This window comes from Mobula birostris, chromosome 23, assembly GCF_030028105.1.
Source record: "Mobula birostris isolate sMobBir1 chromosome 23, sMobBir1.hap1, whole genome shotgun sequence".
Lineage (NCBI taxonomy): Eukaryota > Metazoa > Chordata > Chondrichthyes > Myliobatiformes > Myliobatidae > Mobula > Mobula birostris.
The window spans coordinates 62,289,107-62,314,583 of record NC_092392.1 but is presented as its reverse complement, the minus strand read 5'-3'; the positions used below and the strand labels follow the sequence as shown (position 1 = coordinate 62,314,583).

The 25,477-nt window shown below is 43.3% G+C and overlaps 1 protein-coding gene across 13 annotated transcripts in view; it reads right to left on the bottom strand.

The window, feature by feature from the left end:
* The window catches only part of cfap54 (cilia and flagella associated protein 54), a 482,407-nt gene that overhangs the window by 125,949 nt on the left and 330,981 nt on the right, over positions 1-25,477 (bottom strand). For all 13 annotated transcript variants that reach the window (XM_072241335.1, XM_072241340.1, XM_072241339.1 and 10 more), the window contains 3 exons: positions 21,658-21,827; positions 13,119-13,236; positions 10,667-10,817 (listed from right to left, as the gene is read on the bottom strand). In XM_072241335.1, coding sequence (XP_072097436.1) covers positions 10,667-10,817; positions 13,119-13,236; positions 21,658-21,827 — 439 coding nt within the window. The remainder of the gene's footprint in view (positions 1-10,666; positions 10,818-13,118; positions 13,237-21,657; positions 21,828-25,477) is intronic.

The window sequence follows — 25,477 nt, the reverse complement described above, 5'->3', positions numbered from 1 at the left end:
TCTGACCAGCGCAGCGCTGACCCCTCCACGGGCCACTGCTACCGGTACGGTGAGGTAGGTCATTTGGCACAAGACTGCCCGCACTGCACTGGCACCACACCGCAGCTTATCGCGGCCGTCAGAAAACACCGAGCGGGCAGCACCGCCCGAATCCTCTAGCAGAATCCCTTCGAATAGCCGGTTAGGTGAAGAACAAGGCTTATACCTGGACTGCATGGTGGAGGGCATCAGATGTCGTGCGTTAGTGGACATGGGGTCAACCATCACCATCATTAGTCCTGGTGTTCTCCTCAATTCGGACCAGCCATCCCCGCCTGGGTGGACAACGACAGCGGTCCAGCTGGCTACGGTCACTGGCAACTGTGCGGCGATGTGAGGGAAGAGATGACTGCCCATCGCAGTGAGGAAAAACATATTGGGGCACAAGGTGTGGCTCGCCGGACATCCAAGAGGTCTGCATCATTGGCCTGGACCGTGTAGATGTGTTGGGGTCAAGACACTACCTTGGTGCCGAAGCCGTGGCTCTCCAGTGGAAGCAGGAACCAGTTTCACAGCAGCCCGCGGCCATGCAACACACCTCGCAGCGGCCCACTGCAGCACAGCTGAACCACGGGCAAGCGACGATGACAGCCAGCGACGACCTTCCCACCATAGGGACCAGCAGCTGCGCAGCGAACAAGTGAATGATCCCGTGTTGGCCCGGGTGAGGGGATGGGACAAAGGCCGGAGTCGGCAGAGGTCTCTGCCCTATACTAGTAATGGGGAACACTGGAGGTCCATGGCGGCTTGCTGTTCTGATGATGACAGCCATATCTTGGAGCTGATGGTCCCCTGGGGGCTCCACGCCACGGTGCTGCGGTCGATGCACGGGCTGCTGGGGGCCGGCCATTTCGGCGTTGCAAAGACGTTGGGCAGGCTGTGTGAATGTGTCGACTGGCCTGGGCACCGGCAGGACGTGAAGCTGTTCGTGCACTGCTGCGACGTTTACACGTCCCAGAAGGGGGGCAGGCCGCCAGTCTAGGGCTCCAATGCAGCAGCACCTGGTGGGGCCCCAGTAGAGGTCTACTGCCCCTCCCAGAAGGAGGGAGTATCCCCTGGGCTTAGAAGCCACTTGAAAGGGCCGGGAAAAATGCTTGAACGTATCTCCGATGTGGTATATCAGGTGCGGTTGCTTGAGCGGCGGAAGGCAGTCGTGCTGCCCCAGACCGGCTGGCACCCACCACTGACCCAGCGGGGCTGAGGGAAGGAGGTGACACTCTGGGTGCCCTGCTTCTTACCTCACCCAAACAGGCGGCAGTGGCGACACCCATCGGGATTTCTGGACTTTGTTATGGACTCTGGGGTTGCCAGGGACGGCTGACCGCTGGGGGGGGGGGGGCGGGGGGGGCTGGTTGACAGCTCGCCCCTGCATTTCTAATGGCCAGTATTGTTTATTGTTGTTGTGTTAAAATGCTTTTGTGGGATTATGGTGGGAAGTTCCAGTTTGTTTATTGTTACATTTTAGCTTGGGTTACACAGTTATTTGCTTGTGTACTTGTGGGTCACCCTAACTGTAACTGGGATGTGTGATGGTCACCTCCCCTGTCGGCATGAGACTGGTTGGGTTCACTCTCCGGGTCATAGGCCCCAGTCTGTTTTGTGGTCATTACAATCAAGCGGCTGTTGAGTTAACTAGCTTCCTCTTCTGTCATTATGGACCAAATGCTTGCCACAATATACATCACTTGAATCTACTTGATGTAGGAGGAAAGAAAAGCAAATAAACTACTGGCCAGTTCATAGGGTGTTGTGGTGTAAACGATTTCAAGAGCTTGAGCAAACAAGGAAATGATGGAAATTCCAGTTGAGTGGAACATTTTGGATATATTCATTTATCTCTCAAAGGAATTAATCTTTGAAACTTTCTATTCAAGATTCAATGCAGGAAAGAGTCACTGAGATAAATGGTCAGCCATAATCATACTGGCTTATTCTACATTCAGTTGCTTTTGTTGTTACTGATAGATTCCGGTCTCGATGTCTGGCTAATTTATTTTTGTTTTCCCTCTTTTCTCATATAGTGGGGTCACATTAATTATCTTTATATATGTGGGAACGCTACCAGATCCGATGGAATTTGGAAGCTGATAATCACTATCTCCACACCCTCTTGATTCAGATGTTCATGTCCTGCAGATTATCTTTTTTGTCACAATTATTTCTTTATATTTTTTTAAATTAGCAATTACTTTGTGTTCCTTATTTGCCTGGTCCTGAAGGTTTTTTGTGTGTTCTTCAATAAAGAGGCACAAAATATTTGTTCAAATTCCCCACCATTTCCTTACTCTCCATTACATTTTCTGCTATCTCAGTTGGTAAGAACCCCACATTTACTTCCTGACTTGTATACCTGAAGAAGCACTTACAGTTTATTGTCAATTTTTCTTCATCAATGCCTTGGTCATCCTTACTGAACTCTTTTTTTTTTACAATTCTCGGGTTTACAGCTCTTTTGGCAAAATTATAGGCTTTTATTCTTTGATCTAATACTATCGTGATCACCATGACTTGACCACTTTTTCTGCATTTCTCTTGATGAAAGATTGGCTAAGCAACAAGAAACAAGTTGGTAATAGAAGATGGTTTTAGGATCGGAAGGAAGTGTATAATGGAGCTTCCATGGTCTTTTCTATCTGTATGTCATTGATTTGGACGTGGACTTGTAGGGCACAGTTCCAAATTTGCAGAGAACAAAACTTGGAGATACAGTGAATAGTAAGCAGGATAGCAATAGACCTGACAGGCTGGTGGAATTTTATTTATTTATTTATTGAGATACAGCGCAGAACAGGCCCTAAAGATCCTTCAAGCCATGCTGCCCGGCAAGCCCCGATTTACCCTGGCCTAATCACAGGACAGTTTACAATGACCAATTAACCTACCGACTGGTACATCTTTGGATGTGGGAGGAAACCCACATGGTCATGGGGAGAACGTACAAACTAATTACAAGCAATGATGGGAATTGAACCTGGGTCGCTGGTATCGTAAAGCTTTAGAAAATATATAGTAAATGATCCCGGATGAGGCACTTTGGTTACATGATTGGAAAATCTGGAGCTGTTCCAAGAAGGCATGAGGTTGTGAGATTTGTAATGTATTGTGTGAGTATTCGTAGTGTGAGAGTGCGTATGATGTCAGGATGTAAAGAAGTAAAAATGGAAGTCTGGTGAATAAATGTGGTTGTTCAATCTACAGCGGTGTCCGAGTCACATCAACATTACATGGTGTCAGAAGAAATCGTGGAAAAAAAGGGAAGAGAAGACACGTAAAGGATGTCACAGTTACAGCCACTGTCACGTTTAAGCCTTCAATGTAATCTTGCTGAGAACTGGAAAATATGGATCCAGAAGATTGCACCGCTACCGGCATAGCTGAAAAGACGGAGAAAGTGCAATGTGCTACGTTTCTGCACGTAGCGGGAGAAGAGGCAATAAAGGTTTGCAACACGTTTGCCTTCCAAGATGACGAGCAAGATAAAATTGAAGTGTTGAAGAAAAAGTTTTAAGATTACTGCGAACCGAGAAAAAACCTACCGTACATCCAACATAAGTTTTTCACGAGGGCTCAACGACCAATAGAGACCATAGATGCCTATGTAACAGATTTGAAGAGCAAGGCAAAAAACTGTGAGTTCGGACAACTGCATGACTCTTTAACATGTGACAGGATTGTATGCAGCATACGGGATGATCAAGAGAGGCAGGCTATTGAGAGCGGCGGATCTTACATTAGAAAAGGCGATCGATGTTTGCCGTGCCAGCGAGATCATGTCGTCAGGTTAAAGTGCTCAGTGAAGAGATTGAAGTGCACAAAATAAAAACTGTGAAAACTGACAAGAGTAGGACAAAGCCAGCTACAGAGGATGATCACTACTACTACGTCGACTCAGGCCTGGGGGCCGGCGTCGGGCACGATGACAGACTCTCCACTTCTCCCTCTCCCTCATCAGTGTGTTCAGTTCATCTACATTAGCTGTGCTACTGTCTTCTAGGAGCGTGTTGACCATAGTCTTGGGAGGGTGCCCAGGGTTCATCCTCCCGTGCTTGGGCTCCCATACAATGACTAGGCTGGCAGGTAGCTCGGGGTGGCGTAGACAGTGCCCCGTTAGTTGCAGTCTTCTCGCCTCAGTTTTAGTGGTGAGCATCGGTAGGTTGTTATCGAGCTCGACGTTGGTCATGTGCTGTTGCCAACTCACGTCAAGAGCCATCCGGAGCATTCGTGTATAGCAACCATCTAGAGACTTTCGCATCGTCTTGGTAAGTGTCCATGCCTTGAATCTGTACATGAGAATGGACTCTATGACTGCTATGAAAATACTCTTTTTAAGCCCTCTTGTCAGGTTCGACTTCCAGATTTCCTTCATGTCATTCATAGCCCTCCACGCCAGCACCTTCCGTATCTTTATGTCCTTCTCCGAACTCATCATTCTTGACCTGAGGTACTTGTAGTCAAAGACTTTTTTAATGGTATCTTTCTCTACGGTCTTGAGAGTACCTTTGTCGCAGCTAAACACCATGTACTCTGTCTTTTTAGCGTTTAGGTGAAGTCCAACTTTATTGCACTCAATTTCCACTTTTGTCAGTAGCTGCTGTGCTTCCTCCATCTGGTCAGAGAGCAGAACTAATGTCACCTGCAAAATCGAGATCTGTGAGTGTAACTGGTCTGACCCTTTTGGTTCGTCCTGGTTTTATGGTAAAACCAATAGCTTGACGCAGAGCGTAATCAAGGACGATTATAAAGATGTAGGGTGCCAGAGTGTCTCCTTGCAGCACATCAGCTAGGAGCTCGAACACTGCTGTTTCTCCGTCTGGTGATACAACTTTCGCCATGGTTTTGGTATAGCTGGACTCTGTTGCTCTCAGTAGATGGTCTGGCACTCTGTAAGCTTTCAGGATCTTTAGCATTTTACCTCGGTGAACGGAGTCAAAAGCTTTGCGAAAATCGATGTAAGTAAGCACGGCCGGTAGGTTGTTCTTCTTGACTTCCTCGATGATCTTACGGAGAGCAAGTATTTGCATTACTGTTGTGCACTTCTGCTGAAAATCATGTTGTTTGAATCTTGGCTTAGGGTCAATGGCGGTGCGAATCCTGTTTAAGATCATCCGATTGTATAACTTTGCTAAGATGCAGGTCAAGCTGATACCGCAGTCGTTATCTGTCTTTATGAGGGATCCAGACTTGGGGACTGGGATAATGTTTGAGAGTGACCACTGTTCCGGTTTGTCGCCTTTCATCAGTGCCATATTACATATGTCCAGCAAGATGTCGTCCAAGTCGCAGTTCTTCAGGACATCTGATGGTATCCCATCTGGTCCAGCACTCCTGCCCTGTTTGAGTGCATATTTGGCCTTCTTCAGTTCCTCAATGGTGAATGGGCCGTCATCGATGTCGACTTGTGTTAGTATCATGGGTATGTCCTTTTCTTCTTCCGTGATCGTTGGAGGGCTTCCCAGCAGGTTCTTGAAGTAGGTAAACCATGTCAGGACACGGTCCTCTGCTGTTTTACCACTTATTTGACCTGATGGGGACTTCTTCCATCTACTGATCTCATTGACTAGGCGCCATGCTTCTCCATGCTGCATATCTTCATTAACAGCTTCTATCTCTCTAATCCTCTCAACTAGTTCCTCTTCCTTCAGTCGGTCATAGGTGGCAAAGTGATTCTTCTTTGCTGCCTTGAACTTGTCCCTTAGCTCTTCTGTTTCGTTCCTTCTAAGTTCAGCATGACAAGCATTGACCACACTTCTTGCTGTGACGACGTCAGGATATTTCGAGATCCGACTTTTCTTGGTTTGCTTCACTGTAGGCAAACTCTTTGTTGCATCTGTGTGTGCGTCTATGAGCCGTTGATAGCGGTTGGTGGCAGTCTCTTCCTCCCCCCTTTCCAGTGGGCTGAAGCAATTTCTCACCTCCACTGTGTACTGGGCTTGAAGAACAGGTTGTGAGGAGAATGCCTTCCAGTCTATCTTCTCCTTGGGAGCTGTGGCTGTGGGTTGCCGCAGGCTCAGTCTCACTTGCATTGACACTACTCTGTGGTCAGAACTGACCGAGTTGAAGGTGCTGTAGGCTTCTACATTGAACACACAATTACGCCATTTTGTTCTTACGACGATGTAATCGAGCTGTTTCCTGCAGCTGGAGACTCTGTTTTCATATGTCCACAGTTTACCAGCTTGCTTCTTGAATTGTGTGTTGGCAGCAAGAGACTGTGCTCGTGGATGAAATCAACTAGATATTGTCCCTTTCTGTTGGTAAAGTCTTGGTATGAGTATGGAACATCTTCCAGTCCGAGCTGGGCATTAAAATTGCTAAGCACAGCCAGGAAGTTATGTGCCGGTATTGAAGTGACAGCTTCGTGAAGTTTACTGTAGAGGGCCTCCACCTCCTTCTCCTCGCTGTAGTTGTGCGGGGAGTAACAGATGATGACAGAGGTCGCCGGGTTTCTGTCGAATTCCGCAGTAAGGATTCTGTCACTGACTGAGACTACGCCCCTCAGTGCCTTCTTCACCTTGCTGTTCAACATCAGCCCTACTCCACCTTGTGCTGACATCGTCGTAGGCTCTCTCCATGCAGATGAGGTGATGAGGTGCATCCCCTCTACCTCTGTGAACCTTGATCAAAAGGATGTTAACTGCAACAGATCTGGTTATAAACACGGATACAGAAAATGTCCAGCCTTTGGTCAGACATGCAAGTTATGCCAGAAGAGAAATCACTTTGCAAAGATGTGCAGATCGAAGGAGCATGCAAGGAAAATGCATGCTGTGGAACAGAGTGAGGGCAACTGTGACATGTTCATTGGCACAGTTGAAGTGGAACAGGAGGTATGCATCAAGAATATTGACAATGCAGAGATGGAGGATGAAGATGATTGGACTCAAGATCTGATAATAAACAGGAGGAATGTGACATTTAAGCTTGACACTGGGGCAAAGTGCAATGTAATGTCAGCAGAAACATTCAACTCACTGGACATCAGAGGAAGACTGAGAAAATCCACCTGCAAGCTTGTTGCATATTTTGACCACAAGATGGCGCCACTGGGCAAAAAAGCACTCATCTGTGTGTACAAAGGTTAACAATACAAGACTGAGTTTGAAATAGTACAGCAACATGTTCCAGCAATACTGGGCAAAGCAACATGCACAAAGTTAGGCCTGGTGAAGTGAATCTATGGTGTTGAAAAAGAAAATGACATTCTCAAAGACTTTGATGACTTGTTTTCTGGATTAGGATGTTTACCAGGGAAACACCATATCCAGATTGATCCAACTATTGCACCAGTCGTGCATGCCCCGAGAAAGATTCCAGTAGCTCTCAGGGATCAAATAGTGGAGGAGCTACACAGAATGGAACAGATGGGAGTCATAACAAGACAAACAGAACCGACCGACTGGGTGAATAGTATGGTGACAGTGGTCACAGAAAAAAAGACGAGGATTTGCATGGATCCACAAGATCTCAACCAAGCCATCAAAAGAGAGCACTATCCACTGGTCACGGTTGAAGAGGTTGTCTCCCACATGCCTAATGTGAAATACTTTTCAGTATTATATGCAAATCAAGCTTCTGGCAGATCAAGCTGGATGAAGAAAGTTCCAAATTATATACTTTCAGCACGCCCATAGGGAGATATCGTTTCCTGCGTCTACCCTTTGGGATTTCTTCTGCATCAGAGGTATTCCAGAGATCCGTGGCACAAATGACTGAAGGCCTGGACGGGGTGGTCAACATCATTGATGATTTGCTGATATGGGGTGACACAATTGAGGAACATGATCAGAGACTGAGGAAGCTCCTAGAGAGAGCACGTGAGTACAACCTAAAACTGAACAAAAGTAAATGTAAGATCAGAACTACAGAGATCAAATACATAGGTCATGTACTCAACGCTGATGGGCTAAAACCAGATGATGAAAAGGTCAGAGCTGTGGTACAGCTACCACCACCCAAAGACAAGCAAGAACTATTGAGGTTCATGGGCATGATACAGTATCTTGCCAAATTCATTCCCAACTTATCAGAGGTCAGCGCTCCACTCTGAAAGCTACTAGAGAGCAACACTGAATGGCAGTGGGAAGACGAACAAAAGAAAAGTTTTGACACATTGAAGCAGTTGGTTACCAATACACCAGCACTCAAGTTCTATGATGTCAATAAACCGGTGACGATGTCAGTTTGGAAGGAATAGGAGCTGTTATACTGCAGGATGGGAGGCCTGTGGCGTATGGATCATGAGCACTTACGGACTGTCAACACCGATATGCTCAAATCGAGAAGGAATTACTCGCCATAGTTTATGGGTGTGAGAAGTTCCACCAATATGTATATGGCAAAGAAATCCAGGTTGAGAGTGATCACAAACCACTTGAGAGCATCTTCAAAAAGCCACTCCACCAAGCTCCTATGAGGCCGCAAAGGATGCTTTTCAGGCTACAGAGGTACACTCTCACAGTCACCTATAAGCCAGGCAAAGAACTGTACATCACTGATGCTTTGAGCCATGCTTACCTCAAAGGGTAAAACGAAGAGTTGCTAGAAGAGAGCTGGAGTTCAGCTGGGTTACACCGCAGCTACCAATCTCTGAGGAGAAGTTGAACATGTTCAGGAAAGCGACTGCAGATGATCTTGAAATGCAAATGCTAAGAGATAATACAATGGATGGATGGCCAACAGAAAGAAAAGATGTTCCAAAGGAAATGCAGAAATACTGGACATGTTAGTAAAAGAAAATACACTGCTGTTAATATTGTAAGATACAATGCAGAATACAGTACAAGAAGGTAAGTTTTTTTTTGGTTTCTGTCATGGTTGTTGCACTGTAAGAAGGGCAAACCTAGAGGCATTGTTTTGGTAATTCACAGTGTTGTAAAACAAATCTTGAGAAGGGGGATGTAATGTATTGTGTGAGTATTCATAGCGTGAGAGTGCGTATGACGTCAGGACGTACAGAAGTAAAAATGGAAGTCTGTTGAATAAACGTGGTTGTTCAATCTACAGCAGTGTCTGATTCACATCAATATTACAAGATAATCTGATAAAAGATCATGAAAGGCATGAACAAAATGGAGAGATAAACAGCTCCCATCATTAGAGAGTGAGAAACTAGGAAACGCTGATGCCAAATAGTGATAGAACTGAAAGTGAATTAAGGAAAAAAAACGTTTTAATGCAGTGATCCTTTGGAATGCTTTGGACCCGGAGCAGTAATTGGTACGGAAATTTGTGTTCCATTTGTGTGTCACGCGTTTTGATTTCAATCAGAATAAAATATAATGGGAAATCAAGTGCTTTATAACAGCAAATACCAGTGTTAAATTGAACAACAATGGGTCATGACTCCCAATCACTATGAACTTCCATCACACAAATTAGACATTTAGTTCAAAGATCTGCCAACCTGACAGTTGGCATGTTTGAAGACAGATTGTAAAGCATGCAGTGTATCACCATGAATGAAGATGTCTATTCAAACCAATTTCACAAGGCTCTTCAAGATGGTTCAATATATCAAAAAATCTGCTTCAGAACTCAACCTTCATCTCCAGTATGTTCCTGGTCCTAGAATGATTCACAAAATGATTGTAGTCCTATGCAGGCTGGAGGGGTTGGAAGGGTGGAGGAGGTTATAGGTCATGTTGGGGTTGGAGGGGTGGAGTGTGAGAACCAGTTAGGATGTTACTTTGGGAGGTAGGGACTTCTTAGATCCACAATGAGTGGTCTGAAGACTGTTGATTTTAAACACGAGTGATAATAATGGAAGGAGAGCCCAGGAATGCCCCTCACATGAATACTGCTGCTCTTTTGTGTATTGGCCCACTAGAAACACAACGGGCCAGAAGATGACCTGCTGGCTTTGTGCAGTTCAGAGTGAAAGCCTGACCTTCTGTTACATATTGTTTTTATTGAAATGGAAGCACACAGAACACGAAAGTTTCTCTGAGCACCTAAACCATTGTGATATATTTTCTTTTAGCCCAGATGCTGCCTGACCTGCTCAGTGTTTCCTACATTTACTGCTTTTGTTTTAGCATTAGAAGATCACTGTGACCAACCACTTCCTTTCTCCTTGTGTTGTGCAAGGTAGAGTACACAGTATTCACTCATTTTAGGTAAAGTCTTGACAGACTATCATGAAAAACAATTGATTGACAATGTTTCTCAAAGTGCCTGTAAAATCACTTCAAATACGGTGCAGCCAGTCTATCTCAATAAACAGGTGTGCACTGAACGCTGAATCTGGCTGTGAAAAATACACCATAAATTCACACTAGTGCCTTGTCAAAGTCTAATATGCCAGGTCTATAAATTAAGATATTTCCATCAAACAATTGGCAGTTTAATTTTCACACAATATAATGAGATGATTTTTCTCTTTTACTACAGTGAACTACTAAGCAATACATAGGTAAAACTAATTTTGTAACTGAAGGTCCTGTCTTGGCCACCCTAGAAATTTACGTATTTTACATATCTGTAGCAACTGACCACAATAACATTACAACACAAACTCTTAAGTAATATACTGAACCAGCTCAACAAATTGTTACTGTTCAGTAAAAAGAAACAGGAAAAATGGCTAAGATATCAAGAAATTGGTTAGTTAGAAACAAAATCAAAATACCTTTCTTTAGTCCTGTGGAATATATCTGAGCAGTCAGAGCAGTCACCATAGCCAATCGACATTTCAGCCAAAGGCCCATATGCAAACGTACACGTGCTTCCATATTCCAAGTTTCCTGATAGAGGTCTTTATTTATATGGTTTTCATTTTGCTGAGGAGAAGCATTTTCATTACTATTTCTGTACTAATAACCTAGTGCAAAAATGTGTAACTAACACTTTTCACTCTGACACACAAGCAGCAATATCAACACTTTTTCAAAGAACATGATCTTGGTGCCATCTTATGCTGTATGATCACAACCCCTGCTCCAGCTTCCCCTGTTTGCTGTATGCTCTTTCCCATTTTAATCTACACGATCTTCACTGCATTACATACCCCACAGTTGATAATTGCTTCTCACTACTCATTTTGAAACTCATTTCATTCTGCATGGTTGTAAACCTCTCTTCACATTGTATGCAATTCCCTGGTTCTGTTGGAGGAGTTTAACCTCCACCACATTCTGCTCATTCTCCACTTTCCAACCCACCTACCCATTTAGTTGTTCACCAAAGCTAATGCAGACATCCTTCCATCAACATTGTGCTTCTTATTCCTACTACCTACCTGGCAGACTTCGCAAATTCTTCTTCATACCCCTTCATCATTTAATGGTGTGTGTGTTCTGTACACTATTACATACTGCTCATTTCATCATTTAATGGTGTATGTTGTTCTGTACACTATTACGTACTACTCATTTCATCACCTAGTGGTGTATGTTGTTCTGTACACTTCCTATTGCCTGTACATACTGCTCATTTCATCATTTAATAGTGTATATTGTTCTGTACACTTCCTATTGCCTGTACATACTGCTCATTTCATCATTTAATAGTGTATGTTGTTCTGTACACTTCCTATTACATACTGCTCATTTCATCATTTAATGGTGTATGTTGTTCTGTACACTATTACATACTGCTCATTTCATCATTTAATGGTGTATGTTGTTCTGTACGCTATTACATACTGCTCATTTCATCATTTAATGGTGTATGTTCTGTACACTATTACATACTGCTCATTTCATCATTTAATAGTGTATGTTGTTCTGTACGCTATTACATACTGCTCATTTCATCATTTAATGGTGTATGTTGTTCTGTACACTTCCTATTACCTGTACATACTGCTCATTTTCCATACTCCGGTTTCTTCCCATGCCCGCTCAGGATTCCTGTTCTTGCCCTGATTTCTTGCTATAACTTCTTCCTCCCACTCATGCTGCATGTTCTTCCACTTACTTCATGCTGTATGCCATTAGCCACTAATTCATGCCATTTATCATTGAACCCATACTCTGTTTCATTCTGCAAGCTCATTTTCCACTCAGCCCAACTTGTCCCCTCTATTTCCTTCAGCATGCAAACTTTTCTCCCAGAATTTGACAACTGCTGCATTTATTTGTTAAACTACAGTCAGTTCCAGTGAAGGTGCTGCCCACCCTGCTATAGAGAAGGAAGATCCAGGATATGGACCTAGTGATGGTGAATCATAGAGATACAGAGAGATCATTATACAGCATTGAAATAAACCCTTCAGCCCATCGAGTCTGTGCTAACCACCAACCACATATTTATACAGATTCCATTTTATTCTCTACACTTTCCTATCAACTCCCCCCATATTTTGCTCCTCATCCACACACTAAGGGGGTAATTTACAGCCTTAGTGGGAAGAAACCAGAGCACCTAGGGAAACATACATAATCACAGGGAGAGCACGCAAACTCCACCAGGTAGCATCAGAAGTCAGGATTGTCCCTGGGTCACTGAAACTGTAGATGAAGGCCAAGACAGGATGGGGTGCGACTTTCACCTGCTGCAAGTTCTGCACTCCTTTATGCAGCATGTTTCTTGCCCCACTTTGTACATTTGCTTGTCTCTACTCTCTTTCAGACTGCTTTCTCCACCCTGCCTGTCCCCCTATCAACCTCATTGATGTATCTTCTCACGTTTGTACATCGTACTGCATGTTGCTGATTCCTTATCACCTCTGGAAAAATACCCCAAGATTTGACCAGATTAGGATGCAAAATACAAATTTTTTGAACTAATTGAGCTATCCAAATAGTATCAGGTATTATTATTTTTATTTCATATGCATAATTAGTTTGGAGAACTAATATAATAGATCTATTTGCAAGCAATTGAGATAAACTGTTACACTCCGATAAAGAATTTTGTTTTTTTTTCAGTTCATGTGTTTTATTGATGATACTGATGGTCCCTGTAAACAGACCAGTTTCTACCTAGATATTATAGTAACAAATTGCATTTATACATTGCCTTTGATGTAGAGAAACATCACAACGATTCACAGACATACATAAAAAAGACCTCATCAACTGCACCTGGCCATGGCATTGTCTTTGAGAAAGGTTGATGTACAAGACTGGTTTACTCACGGTGACTTTCAATGCATTTCTAAGGCCTGGTGCTGAATCTGTTCTACGGTCTTGCCTGTGTTTCATCAGGACTCTGGCTCTTCTTAAGAGCTGAAGAGCAGATAAAGCAATGGCAGCACTGTACAGAATAGAAAATGGACACAAGTGGGTTACATTAAGAATGTAAGCATTATTTTATTGACTTGCTGATCATATCAAAAATAAGTTCCCAAACAGTAACAACATAGTGGAGAGTTGATAATTTTCTGAAACATCCATAATGGGAATATTTCATCCCCATTACCCCACATTCAAACTGGGAAATTCTTTATTCTGTTTGTCAAGAGCAAATTTCCTTCCATGGTGTTTTTCCAGGATGTACCTCACAGGCTCGTGAGGAGATCCAGTGAAGGTGCGTGTTGGAAGCAGCACACACAAAATGCTGGAGGAACTCAGCAGGTCAGGCAGCATCCATGGAAAAAATAAACAGTTGATGTTTCAGGCGAGACTCTTCTTCAGGACTGGAAAGGAAACCGCCGGAATAAAAATGGTGGGGGGAGGGAAGGAGGATAGCTAGAAGGTGATAGGTGAAGCCAGGCAGGTAGGAAAGGTAAAGGACTGGAGAGGAGGAAATCTGATAGAGAAAAGTGGACCATAGAAGACTGAGGATGAGGAGAGCAGCAGGTAGAGGTGACAAGCAAATGAAAAGAGGGCAGAGTGGAGAAGAGAAGGAAGGGGAGGGGAGGGAAGAGTTTTTACTGGAAGGAGACATCAATATTCATGCCATCAGGTTGGAGGCTACCCAAATGGAAGTTAAGATGTTGTTCCTCCACCCTGAGGGTGGTCTCATCATGACACAAGAGTAGCCCATCGACTGACATGTCAGAATGGGAATCTGAATTAAAATGTTTGGCCACCGGGAAGTTGCACTTCAGGTGGATGGCACAGAGGTGCTCAATGAAGTGGTTCCCCAATTTATAATGAGTCTCACCAGAGTCAAGGAGACTGCATTGAGAACACTGGACACAATAGACAACCCCAGCAGATTCACAGATAGGTGTTGCCTCACCTGGAAGGACTGTTTGGGACCTTGAATCGAGGTGAGGGACGAGGTGAATGAGCCGGTGCAGCACTTTGGCCACGTGTAGGGACATTACTTTGGCCACGTGAGAGGAACATTATTGGGGAGGGAGGAATGAACAAGGGAATCACAGAGGGAGTGATCCCTGCAGAAGGTGCAGAGTGTTGGGGGGGGGGAGAGACAGGTAAATATATGTTTGCTGACGGAACTTGCAGAGAATGATGTGTAGGATGCAGAGGCTCGTGGGGTAGTAGGTGAGGACAAGAGGAATTCTATCACAGTCAGGACAATGGGAAGATGGGGTGAGCACAGATGTCCGGGAAATTGAGGAGATGCAGCTAAGGAAGGGGAGCTCCACTCTGTGAAGGAGGACATCTTTGATGTCCTGGAAAGGGAAGACTCATCCTGGGAACAGATGCTGTGGAGACAAAAAAACGAGTAAAGGGAATAGCATCTTTTATAGGAGATAGGGTGGGAATAGGTACAGTCAAGATAGCCGTGAGAATTGGTAGGTTTATAAAAGATGTAGGGCGACAGTTTGTCTCCAGAGATGGACACAGGAGATTGAGAAAGGGAAGAAGATGTCAGAAAGGGACCAAGTTAATTTAAGGACAGGGTGGAAGGTGGAGGCAAAGTTGATGTAACTGACGAGCTCAGCATGGGTGCATGTAGAAGCACCAATGCAGTCGTCAATGTAGCAGAGGAAGAATTGGGCAGCATTATCAGGGAAGGCATAGAACTTGGACTGTTCTACATAGCCTATGAAAAGGTAGGCATACCTGGGGCCCATATGGGTGCTGCTATCCCTCAGTTCTGGAGAAAGTGTGAGGAGAAATTGTTGAGTGTGAGGACCAGTTCTGCCAGACGGAGGAGGGTGGTGATAGAGAGGAACTGGTTGGTTCTTTCATTGAGAAAGAAGCAGAGAGCTTTAATGCCTTCTTGATAGTAGATAGAGGTGTATAGGAGCTGGACATGCAAGTGAAAATGAGATGGTCAGGACTAGGAAATTGAAAGTTAGTGAGGAGATTGAGAGTATGAGAAGCATTGTGGATATAGGTGGGAAGGGACTAAACCGAAGTGGATAGAATGTAGTCGAGTTATGAAGACACTAGTTTAATGGGGCAGGAGCAGGCAAAGATAATTGGCCTACTGGACAGTCAGGTTTGTGGATCTTGGTAGGAGGTAGAGGCAAGCAGCGCAGGGTAAGGGAACTATGAGTTTGGTGGCAGTGGATAGGAGTTCTCCAGAGTTGATGTGTTCAGTGATGGGGTTGGAGACAGTTTTCTGATGGTCTAGAGTGGGATCCTCTTTAAGGGGTAGGTAAGAGGAGCTGGCTTGAGAGTTACTGCCTAGCTTCAGCAAGAATCTTCAAAATGTGTTTTATAGATAGCACACAAAGGTTGTAACAAAGGGTGGATCTAAATTTGGGTAACAACTATAAACACCCAATGACATTTCAAAGGATACAACTTCAATCAGAATCTGCACTTTAAATGCTAGAAGCTTCTAGCATGTTCATGCCTTGCTATTGGACCTCATGAGGACTTCCATGCCCGGAGATGCATGTGTCACACATCTGAGCATGCAGGCCACATTACTGCCAGCAAATCCAGACAAGTTTTGCATCTAACCAAGAGTTTGGGCACAAAGGGACAGTCTATTTATTACTGAAATAAGCAGGATTACTTCATGCTGAGGTTTCTGAACCTTTGTGGCTCTCCTCCTCGAACAGCTGTGGAGGCTCAGTCATTCTGTACAATAGATTTCTGATAAGAACATAGGAAATAGGAGCAGGAGTAGGCCATCTGGCCCATCGAGCCTGCCCCGCCATTCAATAAGACCATAGCTGATCTGTCCGTAAACTCAACTCCATCTACTGCCTTTTCCCCATAACCCTTAATTCCTTTACTATGTAAAAACCTATCTAACTGTTTCTTACATATATTTAGTGAAGAAGCTCAACTGCTTCCCTGGGCAAAGAATTCCACAGATTCACCACTCTCTGGGGGAAAACAGTTTTTACTCATCTCCGTCCTAAATCTTCTCCCCTGAATCTTGAGGCAATATCCCCTAGTTCTAGTCTCACCTATCAATGGAAACAACTTTCCTACTTCTATCTTATCTATCCTTTTCAAAATTTTGTATGTTTCTATAAGATCCCCTCTCATTCTTCTGAACTCTAGAGAGTATAGACCCAGGTGACTCAATCTCTCTTCATAGGTTAACCCTTTCATCTCTGAAATCAACCTGGTGAACCTCCCCTGCACTGCCTCCAAAGCCAGTATCCTTCCTCAAGTATGGAGACCAGAGCTGCACACAGTACTCCAGGTGTGGCCTCACCAGTACCCTGTATAACTTCAGCATGACCCCCCGCTCTTGAATTCAAACCCTTTAACAATGAAGGCCAACCTTCCATTTGCCTTCTTAATAACCTGTTGTACCTGCAAGCCAACTTTTTGCGATTCATGCACAAGCACTCCCAAGTCCCTCTGCACAACAGCATGCTGTAATCTTTCACCATTCAAATAATAATCTGCTCTTCTATTATTCCTTCCAAAGTGGATGATCTTGCATTTACCAACATTGTATTCCATCTGCCAGACCTTGGCCTATCTATATCCCTCCGCAGACTCTCCACATCCTCTGTACAATTTGCTTTTCCACTCAGTTTATTGTCATCAGCAAATTTTGCTATGCTACACTCAGTCCCCTCTTCCAAATTATCAATGTAAATGGTAAACCGTTGCGGGCCCAGAACCGACCCCTGTGGCACCCCACTCACCACAGACTGCCAACCAGAGAAACACCCATTTATGCCAACTCTCTGCCTTCTATCGATTAACTAATCCACTATCCATGCCAATACACTTCCTCCGACTCCATGCACCCATATCTTACTTATAAGTCTCTTGTGCGACATCTTATCGAATGCCTTCTGGAAATCCAAGTATACGACATCCACCTGCTTCCCTCTATCCACTGCACTCATTATGTCCTCAAAGAACTCCAGTAAGTTTGTCAAACAGGACCTGCCCTTTCTGAATCCATGCTGCATCTGTCTAATGGAACCACTCCTTTCTAAATGTTTCGCTATTTCTTCCTTAATGACAACTCAAGCATTTTCCTGACTACAGATGTTAAGCTAACTGGCCTATGGTTGCCCATCTTTTGCATACATCCTTTTTTAAAAAGTGGGGTTACATTTGCTGTCTTCCAATCCGCTGGGACCTGCCCAGAGTCTAGAGAGTTTTGATAAATGATTGCCAACGTGTCTACTATAACCTCCACCAATTCCTTCAGCACCCTGGGATGCATCCCATCAGGACCAGAGGATTTACCTACCTTCAGGCCCTCTAGTTTGATCTCTTTAGTGACAGTGATTTTATTGAGGTCCTCACCTCTCATTTCGTCCATAACATCCTTCTTTGGAATATTAGACATGTCCTCCACCGCGAAGACCGACACAAAATGGTCATTCAATGCCTTTTTCTCCCTCTGTCCCTCTGACTATACCCCTTGCCCATCCTCTGTTCCCCCCCCCCCGTCTTTTTCCCCGGATCTCCTGTTCCATGATCCTCTCATATCCCCTTTGCCAATCACCTGTCCAATTCTTGGCTCTATCCCTCCCCCTCCTGTCTTCTCTGATCATTTTGGATCTCCCCCTCCCCCTCTCACTTTCAAATCTCTTACTAAGTCTTCCTTCAGTTAGTCCTGACGAAACCTGAACAGCATGCTGTAATCTTTCACCATTCAAATAATGATCTGCTCTTCCATTATTCCTTCCAAAGTGGATGATCTTGCCTGAAACGTCGACTGTACCTCTTCCTAGAGATGCTGCCTGGCCTGCTGCGTTTACCAGCAACTTTGATGTGTGTTGCTTGAATTTCCAGCATCTGCAGAATTCCTGTTGTTACATTCAATGCATCAGCTATTTCCTAATCATCCAATATCAATTTCCTCTTATCGTCTTCCAAGGAACTTACGTTGACTTTAGCCACCCTCTTCTGCTTTCTATATTTATAAAAACTTTTGCTATCTGTTTTTATACTTGTGCTAATTTACTTTGATACTCTATCTTCCCTTTCCTTATTTCTTGTTTAATTGTTCTCTGTTGCTTTTTAAAGTTTTCCTAATCCTCCAGTCTCCCACTACTCTTTGCGATTTTGTACACGAGCTTTTAATTTGATACTATCTTTTATTTCCTTAGTTATCCAAGGCTGGCTCTCCCCACACTTACTTTTGACTGGAATATACTTTTGTTCAGCACTGTGAAAAACCTCTGAAAGTATTCCACTGTTCCTCAACTGTCCTATCAAATAGCCTGTGCTCCCAATCCACAATAGCCAACTCCTCCCTCATCCCATTGTAGTCTCCCTTGTTCAAGCATAGTACACTGGTTTTAGATCTAACTATTTCATCCTCCATCTGAATGCGAAATTCAATCATACTATGATCACTCTTTCCAAGAGGATCCCTGACTACAAGATCACTAATCTTACCTGTCTCATTGCACAGGACTAGATCTAAGATAGTATTTTCCCTTGTAGGTTCACTAACATGCTGCTCAAGAAAGCCATCACAAATGCATTCTATGAAGGTTTGTCAAGACTTCCTTGACCAACCTGATTCACCCAATCTATGCAGAAGTTAAAATCCCCCATGACAACTGCCGTTCCGTTCTTACAAGCTTCAGTTATTTCTTGGTTAATTGCCTCTGCCACTGCAATATTTTTATTAGGTGGCCTTTAGGTATCACCTACCAGTGATTTTTTTCCCTTTACTATTCTTAATCTCTACCCAGATGGATTCAACATTCTGCTCCGTAGATCTTATATTGTCTTTTACAATCACCCTGATCTCATCCCTAATTAAGAGCGCCGCTCCACCTCCTCTGCCTTCCTGCCTATCTTTCCGTATTACCTGATAACCGTGAACACAGAAGTCCTTGAACACAGCCCAGTCCACCAACTCAAAGCAACCCTGTAGTTGCTCCTCTGCCTCCCGTGACAACCCCTTTGTTGTTCTAATCTCTGGAGTTTTGCTCTTTAGCTTCTGTCTCTATGCAGGTAGTGATCAGATTTACTGAAATGCGGTCTGGGCATGGAACGGTAGGAATTCCTTATCTCAGTATAATAGTGTGATGGGACCTCTGGTGCTACAGGTTATATGTTGATAGCAATTAGGCAGGATTTTCTTCAAACGAGCCTGGTTGAAGTCTTCGACTATCATTTGAAATGCATCAGGATGGGCTGTTCCTTGTCTGCAGACAGCACATTGCAGTATCTCAAGCTGGTGGTGGTATGTAAACTGCAGACAGTATTATGGAGGACAACTCCCTAGGTAAATAACACACACAAAATGCTGGAGGAACTCAGTAGGCCAGGCAGCATCCATAGAAAAGAGTAAACAGTCAACATTTCGGACCATGACCCTTCATCAGGACTGGAGAGAAAAAGATAGGAAGTCAGAGTAAGAAGGTGGGGGGGGGGGGAGGAGGAGGAAGAAATACAAGATAGTAGGTGATGGGTGAAACGGAGAGAGGGAAAGGGGTGAAGTAAAGAGCTGGGAAGTTGATTGGTGAAAGAGATAAAGGGCTGGAGAAGGGGTAATGTGATAGGAGAGGACAGAAGGCCATGGAAGAGAGGGAAGGCAGAGAAGCACCAGAGGGAGGTGATGGGCGGGTAAGCAGATAAGGTGAGATAGAGAAATGGGAATGGGGAATATTGAAGGAGAGAAGGAGCCATTACGGGAAATTCGAGAAATCAATTTCTACGCCATCAGGATGGAGGCTACCCAGACAGAATACAAGGTATTGCTCCTCCAACCTGAGTGTGGCTCAATCGCAAATGTAAAGGAGGCCATGGATGGTCTCTCTCACCAAATTACTTCTCAGGTCTTTACTTCACCCCTCTCCCTGTTTCACCTGTCATTTACTACCTTGTATTTCTTCCTCCCTTCCCTGACCTTGTATGTCTTCCTCCCCTCCCTGACCTTCTTACTCTGACTGCTCATTGTCTTTCTCCAGTCCTGATGAAGAGTCTCAGCCCAAAACGTTGACTGTTTACCCTTTCTCATAGATGCTGCCTGGCCTGCTGAGTTCCTCCAGCATTTTGTGTGTTGCTTGGATTTCCAGCATTTGCAGATTTTCTCTTGTTTGTGATTCCCTGGGTAAGTAGAATGAATGGAATTTGACCATTAGATGTTCAAGGTTGGGGGAACACAAGTTTGACAAAACCATCACATTGGAGCACCACCATCTTTATCATGAAACATACACCTCCACCTTTTGCCTTTTCCAAATCAGCAGTACGGTCCATTTAGTAAATTGAGAAGTCTTTGGTATGATCTCTGTATCTGGTGTGCTGGAAGTAAGCCATTTCTCATTCAAACAGAACACAACAATCTTTCATTTCCTTCTGATACAGCATTTGTGCCCTTTTAAAGTTTAAGGTCTTTGTCCACTTAAAGGTGCTGTACCTGCTTGCTTGAGAGCTAAGTCCGTCATAAGATTGTGAACCCTGTAGATCATTAAGTTTACTTAAAAAAACCTTGTTTAACAGGAAATTACATGCTGCTGATTGCAGTGAGAGTAATTGAAAGGAAGTATATTTTGCAGCATTGTACGTAGCCTGCAGAATGTCCCTGTGGTTCACCAGCGCCATCTTGTAAACTCTTCTCTGCTGTGAGCCAAAATTCTCCTGCGCTGCCAGATGCTGTGCGTGTCCTCCCTCTGCACCTCCATTTGGAGGTCAACCTTTCAAAAAGCCCAGCCTTCCTGATGATGAGTGTGGGTCTGGCACACAATGTGTCCTGAAGTGCCAGGCTAAATACTATCAAGTGATTCTTTCATAATGACTCGTTTTTGAGATTTGCACGCAAAAATATAATGTTTCAGTATCCACCTTTTAGCCACAAATCTATCCTTCTTACTCTGCACTGACAAAGGTGAAAATATCTGGTGTCACATTGTACATGGTTGTCTGCCATTTGCAAGAATGATGAACTAGAAATTAAAAACTACAAAACACTTCCTGGATTTCTACTTCATCATGAAATATTGATAAGATGGGTTGTCCATTATTTGCAAGTAAGATGTGCTACTCGCTGCCATTATTGATGGCTAAACTTCAATACCTCACAGTTTGTTTCTAGAATTCATCAAACTGGGATCTTTCCGTATTTCCAGTACCTGACCGGTTTCCAAGAAATTATGAAAATTACAAAGTCTCCACAAACTTTGCCACGATGTTGGGCTAACATGCATGTCACAAGCTGTAGGCTCTAGTTATGGTACCCAACATCTGCAAATCCTTTAGTATCCACTAAAAGTTTCCTCTCTGAAGATCTCAAAGTCAGCACCCAGGAAACGTTCTAAAATGCACAGTGTAATATTCTCTATGCTTGCCTTATAAAAATATTTTAAAGGTCTTTAACAAAGAATATGAAACAATGTTTATTTTATACTAATCAAAGATTTACCTGAACGCCAGCTGCAACCTTTGGAAAGCTATTGCTGCAGACTGAAGCTTGGCATCAATGACCATCTCCAGAGCAGCAGGAGGAAAGCTGGCAAATTCAGAACCATGGTTTGCTTTCAGATTATCCATGAAAATGTTCAACTTATTTTGTGCTTCTTTCAAGATGACATCCTGCAGTATAAAATAATCAGTAACTAAATTGATATGACCTATTCCATTTGAGTGAGAAAATTGAATACACCACTATACAAGCACCCATGACAGATCAGATGTATTCTCCCTAATACAAATTGAAAATCTCCCTATTACAGCAGAGATGATACAAAGGGAAACCAGAAAAGACCCCATACTGTCTCAGAACTACACAGCTAAAAAGGATGGAATGTGCAGCATTTAACTTCATCAGTCCACAGGACTTGTTTCCAAAATGCATACATTATACTTTATACTTTATTGTCGCCAAACAATTGGTACTAGAATATATAATCATCACAGAGATATTTGATTCTGCGCTTCACACTCCCTGGATTACAAATATTAAATATTATAAATATTAAAAATAGTTAAAATTAGTAAACATTAAAAATTTAAATTATATATCATAAATAGAAAATAGAAAAATGGGAAGTAAGGTAGTGCAAAAAAACCAAGAGGCAGGTCCGGATATTTGGAGGGTACGGCCCAAATCCGGGTCAGGATTCATTCAGCGGTCTTATCACAGTTGGAAAGAAGCTGTTCCCAAATCCATAACCAATTTCTCGAAGCACTTCATAGTAATGAATGTCAGAGCCACAGTTCGATAGTCATTCAGGCATGCCACCTCGCTCTTCTTCAGCACTGGGGTCATTGTTGCCTTCTTAAAACACGAGGGGATGTTAGACTGAAGCAAGGAGCAGTTGAAGAAGTCAACAAACACTCCAGCTAGCTCGCTTGCATCAGACTTGTTTAGATGTTCCTTTGAACTTTTTGAATAGAACTTTGTGGCCGCAATGAGCAAAGGTATGTTTGGAGAAAAAAGGGTGCAGAATTTCATGAAAAGAACCCCTCCCCAACTGTTAAGCACGGGGGTGGATCGATCATGCTTTGGGCTCGTGTTGCAGCCAGTGGCATGGGGAACATTTACTGATAGAGGGAAGAATGAATTCAATTAAATACCAGCAAATTCTGGAAGCAAACATCACACTGTCTGTAAAAAAAAGCCCAAGATGAAAAGAGGATGGCTTCTACAACAGGATAACTATAAGTCTCACTTGCCAATCAGAGTGACTCCCCTTGTCAGGAAAGATGTTATCCTACAAGAGTAAGAAATCCTCCACAGTGGTTAATTTTTTTAGGTCTGAATTGGGCAATTTGAAATTTACTATGTAGTGAATGTCTGTATAGTAGTTGTATTATATAGAATATCATATAGTATACTAGCACAGTACTGAAGTAATTTTATGTATCTCCCTGTGCTACTGCCTCAAAAAAAACCTAATTTCATGACATATGTGAGTGATGATAAATCTGATTCCAATAGGGGTCTCTATTGCAGACTGAGAGTAGGAAGGGGGCAGAAATAGGGGAAGGAGCAGGAAGCACCAGAGAGACAACCTATAATAATCGATAAACCAGTTGGTTGGAATAAAATGACCTTGCCTGGGGTGTCTCAGGGCTGGGCGTGTCTGCACCCATACCACCCCAAGCCCTAGCACTCCTCTGCCACCTGTCCCACAGCCCTCTCACAACACTCCACCCTCATCTTTCCCAAAATCCTTTGCTCCTGCCAGACTCATTCTCCACTCCATGTTGACAGATACAGTACTGTGCAAAATTCTTGGGCCCCCTAACTACTTTTGCACAGTACTGTATGTATATACATACAAATTGAGATGCATTCTATATTGAGGTGAAGTTTATAGCTAAGCAGGGAGGAGTGTTGTGTACTTAACATTTTAGTAATATATGATAATTGTAAATATATAGTTTGATCAAGCATTCTTTGTGTAAATAATTCATTACAGGTGACCTGCAAAAGTACCTAAATGGCATACGTCATTACACACCACGGCATAACTTAAAGTAAAAATGAAACTAAGCCACGCATTCCCAGCACTGTGTTTTTGCTTTCAATTAGCACATATGACAAACACCTCACTAAAAGTGAAATAAAACTAAAGTGCATGTTTATCCTGGTCTCCTCCCCGTTTTCTTTCGCGCAATTTCTGGAGTTACGAAGCACCACACTTGGCTCAAAAGTGCTGCTTCCAAACTGTTAAGTACAATTAAATCCTCATGGACTGATGGGATCTATACCAGGATGCTAAGGGAAGAAAGCAAGGAGATTGCTGGGGCTCTTAGAGATATTTTTACATCTTCATTAGCCAGATTTGAGGTACCAGAAGAATGGAAGGAAGCTCATGTCTCCTTTTTCAAATAGGGCAGTAGGGATAAACTGGAGAGTCCAGGCCAGTGAGCCTCACATCAGTGTTTGAGAAGTTGTTCCTTATATATTCCCTGTAGTTGTTCCCTATTCCTGATAGGAATCTAGAGTAAATGGTAAAGATCTTAGGAGCATTGATGTACAGGGAGAACATGGGGTGCTTGTCCAAAGGTCCTTAAAAATAGCAACACAGGTGGATAGGTTAGGGAAGGGGACATTTGTTATGTTTGCCTTTACAGGCTGAGGCATTGACTGGAAGAGTTGGGATGTATGTTGCAGCTGTACAAAACATTGGTTACACTGCAATTATGAACAGTTTCAGTTGTCATACTGCAGAAAAGATGTGGTAGCAATACAGAGATTGCAGAATAGACTAATCAGGATGTTACCAGGAATGGAAGGCTATTGTTATAAGCTTAAACATAATGGAAGCTTTGCTGCTGACATAAGATAAGTGAGTCAAAGGATGTATGCCCCTGTTTAGGCTGATATTCAAATGCCCTATTAAGTTTCGAGCCAGTCACTCAGATGCACAACACTTACATATCTCACTTGTTAATTTCCCAGCACAGCTATTTAGTCACCAGTGGAGCAAGGTACATCAGAAGAAAGATGAACCAACTGTGCTTTATAACTGAAGATATGAGGTCAAAGACTAAAGCACATAAGACAGCAAGGGCAAGTTGTAACAAGCAACGGGAGAAAGAAAATGAAACCATGGATCAGGACTGAAGGTAATGATAGAACAGACAATGGGAAATTTTACAGCAAAAGACCAAAAAGGTTCATCTGGAGGGATAACACTGATTACAAGATAAAATAGAAACAAACAGTGGGAGCTTCAATGGATATATTAAAAGGAAAAGGGTAAGTATGAAACTCTAGAGAACATGAATGAGAATAAATAACAGGAAATGAGGAAATAGCAGCTGTTAAATCATTACTTTGCATCAGTCTTCAAAATGCAAGCATCCCAAGTATTTCTGATGGGCTAGTCTTAAGCACAATGCAAGAATTGTAATAGTCATTAGCACGAAGAACAAAGTATTGGAACAACTAATAGGCCTAAAGGCAGACAAGTTGCAAGATCACAATCCCTGCCCAAGGGTTTTAAGGGGAGTAGCTGCAGAGAAAATGGAGCCATTGGTTGAGGTTCTTCAAAACTCACTGGATTCTGAGAAAGTACCAGCAGAAAATGGAAATGCGACTCTTGTTCAAGGAAAGAATTTACCGCTTTTCTTATGTACTTGCCAAGGTGTTTACAGAGGAATTTAGTTAGCCATCGGTTTTGGACACCTGCGGTGCTTTTCTGTTTCATCGTTAACGAGTTGCTGAAGAAATTAAATCGCTGTTCTTTGGAGCTTAGGAGAATGAGGGTGACGTCATTGAAAGCTCCTGG